The sequence below is a fragment of the Jatropha curcas genome, chromosome 3 (genome assembly GCF_041381405.1).
Source record: "Jatropha curcas cultivar XTBG-Jc1 chromosome 3, XTBG_Jcur_1.0, whole genome shotgun sequence".
In the NCBI taxonomy this organism is placed as follows: Eukaryota; Viridiplantae; Streptophyta; class Magnoliopsida; order Malpighiales; family Euphorbiaceae; genus Jatropha; species Jatropha curcas.
Window position 1 is genome coordinate 2,506,257 of NC_143153.1, and position 9,050 is coordinate 2,515,306.

A 9,050-nucleotide genomic window follows, 5' to 3' on the forward strand; every position below is an offset into this window, starting at 1 on the left:
TTATTAGAAGCAATTGGACCAAATTGCCCTCTATGTTTCCCACGAACGGTATGAAATTCAAATTTCTTAAGGGTATGCCTTGTACCGATTTTGTTGTTTTTTTTCTTTTTTTTTTTAAAAAAACTAAAAAGGAAAAAATATCTCATTGATTAAATCCTTGAACTTATAATTATTTTTAATTGTATTCAATTAAATTAAATTTTAATTTTTTTCGATCAAGTTAAAACAATAATTTTATTTTTGGGTCAATTAAATTTAATTTTTCTTGAAAAATAATAATTAAAAATTGAAAACAAAATAAGAAACGTGAAATTAAAACCAAAAACGATAGAAGTTGTTATTTATTTATTTATTTATTTATTATTTTATGAAATTAAGATACCAAAACCATGAAAATTGTATGATTTCCATTGTTACTAACAAGGAGTAACATTTTATTACTACTCAAGTAGAAAGCTCTCTCAACTTACATAACTCTAGCTAGAGACAATCAAATTATCAAGTCTCTGTTTTATTTCTCCATGCCTTGTATTTACAGAAAAACAAAGGCTCTCCTCATTTTAATTAAGCAACAGCTGTCCTTCCTGCAGGTCGAGACCTTGAAGTACCGAGAGTCGTCTCTTCTCTTCCGAACTTGATTCTCCTTGCGTCCTCTCTGGACACCCTAAATGCATTGGCGATCACTTCCAATGGCAAGGCCCGGACGGCTGAGGTTCGCCCCACCAGATCATTGGTCATGGCATTGTCGCTAGTCTTGAAGGTTATATATTCAAATCTCTCTGTCTCTGCCTGTTTCACCACTACGAAGTTCTGCGGCACCGTCAACACCTGGCCTGCTCCTACACTGCCGTCGAAGACGATTTCTCCGAATTCATCCGTTATCTGAACTCGTCCTTGTCCCCTCAAAGCATAGATTATGCTATGAGCATTCAGGTGCCAGTGGGGTAATCTCACAGCATTCTGCGACCACCGATAAATATTTATGTTACCACATGATTTAAAAGATAGGATAATTTTTTTTAACAAAATTATAGAGGCGCGTATCTTCACGCTCCACCGCACTTACATTCCGGAGAACCACATGAGAAGCGCTGAGTTGGAGAAACCTTAGGATAGGGAGGTTGTGGCTGTTGATGGTGCTAACACGACCAACTTCTGGGATATACACATCAGCGCGGGATGGATCGGCGATGTTCTCCTTCAGCCTCATAGAGCAGAAGGTTTCCTCGAGACCATTGCAACCTCCTCCACCTAAGTAGGGGCCGCCGGCGCCGCTTCCCCCTACTTGCTGCTCTCTCTCTGATTGGGTCCTAGCTGGTCTTACTACCTGAAGCTTACCTTCAACATTGATAATGCTGCCCCTGTAGTCATTCTCGCTTTGAAGCTTCCTAGCAAGCGATTCGTCAATGTTGAAAGCTTCTGAGATAAGCCTCGAGTCCAATCCGCAGAAAAGATTGTTGCAGGTGCCTCGACCCTCTGGGCGACGCCGGCTAGAAAATCCTTCGTGTCTGCCACTGCCAGGCTCTCTGCGACCTTCATATAGTTGGCGGAACTCATCTTCTGGGTTACCAGCTAGATAGAAATGCTGTTACACAAAAAACAGAATCAAGAATTTATTGTATATGTAGATTTCATAAATAGATCAATTAATTAGGTTTTTCTTTTTGTTTTACTCTAGGGTTCATGTCAAGCTGATTGTCACTGTTGGCAGTGTCAAGGAGATAAATAGCAACAACAGGCTCATTTCCGTCATTGTAGCACCAGTGAGCAACCCCGGCAGGCAAAGCAATGATATCGCCTGGACGGAAGTGGCGAACCTTCTGGTGCTGGTCTTCCACCCTACTGCTACCACCCGCTCCTTGATATTCCTGGAATGTTTCAGGGCATCCAGGAAACATTTCTCCAGTGATACCTCTACCTGTTTATACATATACACATACAAATCAAATATTAATCTCAAATTTTATTTTCAATCAAATAATTTAAACTTGAAATTGACATAATGAAACTAATTGTTTTACCTTGGACAATGAAAGCGAGCTGGTGAGCATTGCTATAAGCTGGCAATAGAAGGCCGTTAGGTTGAATTACGCGCCTAACAATAGCCACACCAGCGCATTGGAACTGGTCACGGCTAGGATTCCATGACTCAATCGTACCAGCTTCGCTTTGAATGCGAGTATCTGGTTCGAGGGCTTCGATCCTGTCGAGTCGGCATTGGTGTTGCTGCTGAAGCTGAGGGCATTCGTTTTCCTGCTTCACCTGCTCACTAGCGAAAGAGACATTGAAGAGAAGAACAAGGCACAGAGAAAGAGAGAAGAAGAAATGCTTAGCCATGGGGAGAAGCTGGTTGTAGTGAAGTGGCGAGTGGAAGGCGTCGGTATTTATAGTTTCTATTTGCATGGCTACTTAAGCTTAGTGTCTTACACCTAATAAAGAGTGGCACCACAGGTGTCTCAAACCTTCATAGATGAATACAAATTCTTACGGTAAGGAGAAGACAACCAGCGGCTCAGTTTTTTCTGCAATTTTGTTTTTGCTCTTTCCGCTTTTTCTTGTTTCATGATAGTAATTAATTATATGTACAGATTACTCCAAGCTCCGGCTAGAGATGATTTTCATATTGTAAACCTTCAACCTTACAGGTGAAGATATACAGGACACCGTCAGCACCTCTGCGGATTTAGTAACTTATTTATATGGATTACACATATGGCTCTAACTATAAACTAAATCAATTTATATAAAAAAAATTTAAAAAAATTATTTTTATTTTAATCAGTTAATGATTAAAAATATTATTATTTCAATAAACAAAATTTCATTGCTATTTAAATATTCAATTATCTCTCTCCACTGAAGGTAGTTGGAATGGATTCGGTTGATCGGAATACCCATCTTACGTTGCTAATTAACCTTTTAATCGATTATTGGAAAATGAAAATGGAAAGTAATAAAGGAAGCAAAAACTCACGGGTTGACTGAGAAGCAAACAAAAAGAAACACAGATGTCACTAAAAACTAGTGGCGGCAACACAAACAGCTTTACATCGTCTGTTCGTCGCGCCACATACTCAACTATATCACTTGGGTCATCTGCAATGCATACATTTATTCATGTCTATTTTTGCTCGATAAGTATAAACTGTTCCATTTTCATGCATTGAGCGATTGCTTATCTGTAACAGAAGCTTCAATTATCTCATGATCTGTTGCTATTAGATCAATAGTGGAATTAATTATTCTATGGAGGAGATAAAGTAATGAACTATCTCAGTGTTCTCATTATACAAGTTTGTCTAATTAGCAGTAAAACTTTTAATTTTGAATTACTAATTCTACTACATAACTCAAATTAAGAAAGCAAAGTACAATTAAATTAATGCACTAAAATGTTGTAAATAATAATATTCAATTATAATAGTCAAATCTGAAGTTCAATTCAAAGTTAAAAGTGTTTCTAACGACCATTAATATCTTATATCCATTTCTTTTTTCTTTTCTACTCATTTATAAATTTATATAAAATAGATAAATATACATTATTGTGTTAAGTTTTCTAGAGAACCACGCTTCAAAAGCTAGTCGTTGAAGTTAGAGAACCCAAATTCATATAAATTTCACATTGAAATTTCACACTTTTAGTATGGAATTCAAGAGAAATCTGGTACTTTATCTTGCAACAAAAATTCTAACAGATTTGACGTACTATAATATTTTCAAATTCAAATCTGTTCTATATATTTAATTATTTTCTCAAGAACAATTAGTTTCTGTGTCAAGAAATGCATATATGTATAAAAAAAAAGAACGTCATGACATGAATATTCATGTTCATATTCAAATGGAAAACTTTCAATACGTGTCTCCTTCTTCTTCTTGTTCTTCTCCTTTTCCCAGAAGTAGTCTATTTATATTCCTCTCTGAAACTTTAAGACACCTGCCTGCGAGATTTTATGAGCTGTAAAACACGGAGGCCAAGTAGCCATGCAAAGCGAAGAGTGGCTTTCTCTTACGTGTCACTTCCTCGCTTTCTATAAGTATACTACTGTGAATCAGTCCATTCCACTCCAAACCAAAAGGCATTAACAATGGCCATAACTAACTCTTTCCTTCTTTCACTGTGTCTAATTGTTATCTTCACTGGCTCTATAGCAAGTCAGCAACTTCAGCAGCAAAACCAGTGTCAACTCGATAGGCTCGACGCCCTCGAGCCAGATAATAGTATTCAAAGCGAAGCTGGTGTGGTCGAGTCTTGGAACCCTAACCAAGACCAGTTCCAATGTGCTGGTGTGGCTATTGTTAGGCTCACCATTCAACCCAAGGGCCTTCTGTTGCCATCTTATAGCAACGCTCCTCAACTCGTTTACATTGTCCAAGGTAAAGTAAAGTAATTCCAACTTAAGCGGCGTCGTTTTAGTTGTTCATTTCGGTGTATATTTATTAATTTTGAGGTAAACATTTGATTTGTGTTTGTATTTTCCATATAAAACAGGTACGGGTATGACAGGAGCCCTGTTTCCTGGATGCGCTGAAACATATCAGGAGTCTCAAGGATCAGGTGGTAGCAGTAGGGTTGAAGCCCAGCACCAGAAGATTCGTCGTTTCCGTCCAGGTGATATCATTGCTTTGCCTGCCGGAGTTGCCCATTGGTGTTACAACGACGGCAATGAGCCTGTTGTCGCCGTTTCTGTTCTTGACACCGCCAACAGCGCCAACCAGCTTGACATGAACCCTAGAGTAAGACATAATAAAACTAATTGATCCATATAATAATAAAGAATCTACACGTTTAATAAATTATATATTTTTGTATTTTAAAAGCATTTCAATCTAGCTGGTAACCCAGAAGATGAATTCCCGCAACTGCATGAGGGTCGCCGTGAGGGTGGCAGCCAGGAAAAATATCCAGGGGGCCGCCGTGCCTCGAGAGAACGTGGCTCTTGTAACAATCTTTTTTGCGGAATGGACTCGAGATTTGTTGCTGAAGCTTTCAATATCGACGAATCGTTGGCTAGGAAACTCCAAAGCGAGAATGACAACAGGGGCAATATTATCAGTGTTGAAGATGGTGAGCTTCAAGTGGTTAGACCACCAAGAACTCAACAAGAGGCGCAACAGCAAGAAGAGAGAGAAGGATGCCCCTCCGGACGCGACAATGGTCTTGAAGAGACCATTTGCAGCATGAGAATTGGAGAGAACATTGCTGATCCCTCGCGTGCTGACGTTTATGTACCAGAAGCTGGTCGTGTTAGCACCGTTAATAGCCATAACCTCCCTATTCTTCGGTGGCTACAACTCAGCGCTTCCTATGGCGTTCTCCGCAATGTAAGTTCGGTGGCGCCTCCACAATTTTCGACTTATATATACTAGTATAAAACTATAAATTACTGATATAAATACAACGGTGGTTGCAATGCAGGATGCCATGAGATTACCCCACTGGCACATAAACTCTCACAGCGTAATTTACGCACTCAAAGGACAAGCGCGGGTTCAGGTGACGGATGAAAACGGCAACACCGTCTTCGACGGAAGTGTAAGCAAAGGACAGGTTTTGACGGTGCCACAAAACTTCGTAGTGGTGAAACGAGCAGAAAGTGAAAGATTCGAATATGTAACCTTCAAGACAAGCGATAACGCGATGACCAATGATCTTGCAGGTCGCTCCTCCGCCGTTAGAGCAATGCCGTTGGCGGTTATTGCAAATGCATTTAGGGTATCAGCAGAGGAGGCAAGAAGGATTAAGTTTGGAAGACAAGAGACCACCTTGACTATTTCCAGGACCGAGTCTGGAAGATATGCCGAGGAGTAAATAATGAAGTAGCCTTTTTGGGTGTGTAGATAGTGAAAGTAAGTAGTATTACGAGGGGAGTTATGATCTCACGCTAATGAAGTATGTAATATATTATGAAAATAAGTGATGAAAGTAATGTAATCATCCTAATTAGTAATTAAGTATTCCCTAATCAATATATTCTATAAATATAATTGTATTCAATATTTTGTTTTCGTAATGTTTATATTAAATCTAAATTAATTATTTAAATATTTTATAATGCACCATTTAAGTATAAGATTTGACTATACTCAGATTATTTATATTAGTTAATAAAACAATACTTTTTTTAAAATGTTATTGTTTTATTTTTTTACTGAATAGCCAGAAATATTTTTGTTTAAATAATTTTGTTTAAATTAAATAAAAACATTGGTTATGATTAGTTCATTTGCTCTTTAGGTGGGATTAAACACCGAATTTAAGGTAGACGTTTCCATTTCAATATAATTTAATTAATAGCAAAGCCAAAAGGCTAATCTTTTGATTATTAATTGTGCAACTCACGTTCAAGTTGGTTTATCACACATAGGGCTGTAAACGAGCCGAGCTCGGCTCGATAAGGATATGCTCGAGCTCGGCTCGCTTGAAAATAGTCAAGCTTGAGTTCGACTCGAGCTCGACTCGATAACCATAAACGAGCCTAGCTCGAGTTCGAGCTCGAAATTTATTAATCAAAACAACGTCATTTTAATATAGGTTTAAATTGATTTTGTTTTATTGAGCTAGTTCGTGAACTCGACTTGGCTTGATGAGGCTAATTCTTGAGTTCGACCCTACAAAGCTGGCTCACAAGCTAATGATCTAAGCTCAAGCTCGATTCGATAAGCTTAATGAACGAAATCGAGCGAGTTTTTACCGAGTCTCACCTCGAGTAGCTCATGAGTGGCTTATCTCATTTACAGGCTTAATCACACGTATCGTGGAGGTGATACTGTTGGTTAATTAATGAGTTTTTAGCTAAAAAGTGAATTTTAATGAGATTAGCCAAAACAAGGTAAAAGAGTACTAAATTAATCAAAGAAAACTATTTGTTAAAGGTGGGTACAAAGGGTTTAGTCTTAGATCTATAAAAAACTCTTCTTTTCTTTATGGTTGTATTTTCAATGGTTAGGACTAATTTTCCTGGTTCACTGATGTAGAAAGAATTCCTAACACTCTCTCCCATTCTCTTTCCCTTGTATTTCCGCAGAAGAACCCTGTACGAGCCTTCATCGTCTGGAACGAATTCTTCTCTACATGTCACTTGCCATCCAACCACAGTAAAATCCCAGACAATTGTCACTCCAGCCTAATTCCAAAAAAAAAAAAAAAAAAGAATAATTATGGATATTCTTGATATAATTAAATTAATATATAATAAATTAGTACCTCAGAGACTGGAATTTTGATGGACGTAGATGTATTTCCTCTAACTATCACTTCTAAAGCAATGTCGTTAGGAAAGAAATCAGCATCATTTTCTCTTTTTAGACCACCATATTCAACTGGAAGGTTCTCTGGAGAAATGTACCTTGTTGTGTTTAAGCAAAATTGGGTCAAATTCTTGAATATATATATATATATATATATATATATATATATACATATGGAATTGAGAATTATATACAATTAGGGTTCTTACTTCAAAAGGGTCTGAGTGACTCTTGATGGCCTAACAAAAATGAACTTCCTTTTAGTTCTCTGAGTTGTGAGCTTTGATGTTAGGAAATGGGCTGTGTAGTACCAAAATGGGACATTTATTAATATCTGCAAAATACATGTTCATGCAATATTTGAGACAACTCAATTGTACATAAAAAAATACAATGGCATGGCATGCTTAATGAGTTAAGAGTTACCAAAAACACGTTTTTCGACCTGTAGAAAACTAATCCGAATAAGTTTTAAAACCAAACTAATTGGGATCCGCTACATAGGCTTTGATGTTTGCACTTCTCTAAAATTGTAGGCATAAAAGAAATAGAGAACTGACAGATTCATTTTTGCACTTACATTCTTATAAATCATCTCGGGATAATTGGCTTGAACAAGGAGAAAGATTTTCTTGCTAACGTCATGTAGCTCCTTCATTTCTGTTCTTGGGCGAAGGTGATCGTGCTTGAAATCTCTAATCTGAAGTATAGAATCAACCTCTCCTGCTTTGAATGTAAGATTTTTTATGCTTTTCTCCAAGAATTGAATTCTCCATCTTAAGAATCTCTCACGACTTTTCTCTGTTCCTAATATTCTGCTGTATAATCCCTTGTCTTTAAAAGCTCCATACAAAGCATAATACAAAGGATGGCCTTCTTTATCTACACTATGAATATACAAAAGTTTATCAAGATCAATGCCAGTATCCAAATTCTCTTCAAGAATGGCATCTGCATTGAATTCTTTTCTCCATTGCAGAGTCTTTTGAAGCATATTGAAGGCTTCTTGGACCATGAAGCCTTTAGCATTCAAGAATTTCAATAGAATTGTATCAGTGCTTTCATGGCCTTTACTTGGTAATAAAGGCACTCCCCAAAGAGTAATTTCTCTAATTTGTTCTCTCATTTCTCTCATTTCTTTCTTGGAAAGACTTTTTCTGTAATTTTTATTGTTATTATTATCATTATTATTATTTATATTGTCATTTTCAAAAATATAATTTCCAAGAATTGCATCTTCTACCATGCACCTGAATTCCAACAAGGCCTTTTTCTGTCTCAGCTTCATCTGAAGAGAGGAGGCAAATTTACTATTTTCATTTTCTTGAATGATATTAATTGATTCTTGACCTTTATTTATACTCTTCTCGTTTTCTTTTAACCATCTCAAGATTTCTTCATATTCTTCTGCCTCTTCTTCACTGGCTTCATAGGTCTTCCCAAGCTTCTCTACAAATGTAATTGAATTTAGAGAATCCATAAGAAATTGCAAGAAGTCAATGAAAGAGGGAGAGAAACAGAAGGGAGAGAGGGAGAGAGAGAAAGGGAAAGAGCCTAATATTTAAGTTTAAAACAAGGTTTTGGGTTTTTGAAACAAAGCTAATTATGATGACGAGCTTTCAAATACCAACCACTATTGTTTGGCTCCATTTTTAGGGAGATGAAAGTAGGCAATGGATGGATTGTTTATTTTATTGTTTTTCAATTGTTCTTTTAACTGTTAGAATTGATTGTTATTAATAATAGGTCATGACAATTAGAGACAATGAGCTGAGTAGTTTGAAGTCAAATTTAGA

General features: G+C 37.0%; 3 protein-coding genes across 3 annotated transcripts; 1 reads left to right on the top strand and 2 right to left on the bottom strand.

The window, feature by feature from the left end:
• Positions 1–379: 379 nt before the first annotated feature.
• On the bottom strand, positions 380–2,362 carry LOC149497335 (11S globulin seed storage protein Ana o 2.0101-like). The gene is made up of 4 exons (XM_089719137.1): positions 2,022–2,362; positions 1,674–1,918; positions 1,067–1,585; positions 380–960 (listed from the first exon to the last, which is right to left on the bottom strand). The coding sequence occupies exons 1-4, from the start codon at positions 2,335–2,337 to the stop codon at positions 565–567; spliced, it is 1,476 nt and encodes a 491-aa protein (XP_089575263.1). The 5' UTR covers positions 2,338–2,362; the 3' UTR covers positions 380–564.
• A 1,719-nt stretch (positions 2,363–4,081) lies between these two features.
• LOC149497336 (11S globulin seed storage protein Ana o 2.0101-like) lies at positions 4,082–6,001 on the top strand. Its single transcript, XM_089719882.1, has 4 exons — positions 4,082–4,380; positions 4,496–4,740; positions 4,825–5,328; positions 5,423–6,001. The coding sequence occupies exons 1-4, from the start codon at positions 4,092–4,094 to the stop codon at positions 5,813–5,815; spliced, it is 1,431 nt and encodes a 476-aa protein (XP_089576008.1). The 5' UTR covers positions 4,082–4,091; the 3' UTR covers positions 5,816–6,001.
• Positions 6,002–6,866: 865 nt separating this feature from the next.
• On the bottom strand, positions 6,867–9,033 carry LOC149497337 (patellin-4-like). The gene is made up of 4 exons (XM_089718852.1): positions 7,835–9,033; positions 7,464–7,588; positions 7,211–7,352; positions 6,867–7,130 (listed from the first exon to the last, which is right to left on the bottom strand). Exons 1-4 carry the CDS (start codon positions 8,732–8,734, stop codon positions 6,867–6,869), a joined length of 1,431 nt encoding a protein of 476 aa, XP_089574978.1. The 5' UTR covers positions 8,735–9,033.
• Between the last annotated feature and the right edge of the window lie 17 nt (positions 9,034–9,050).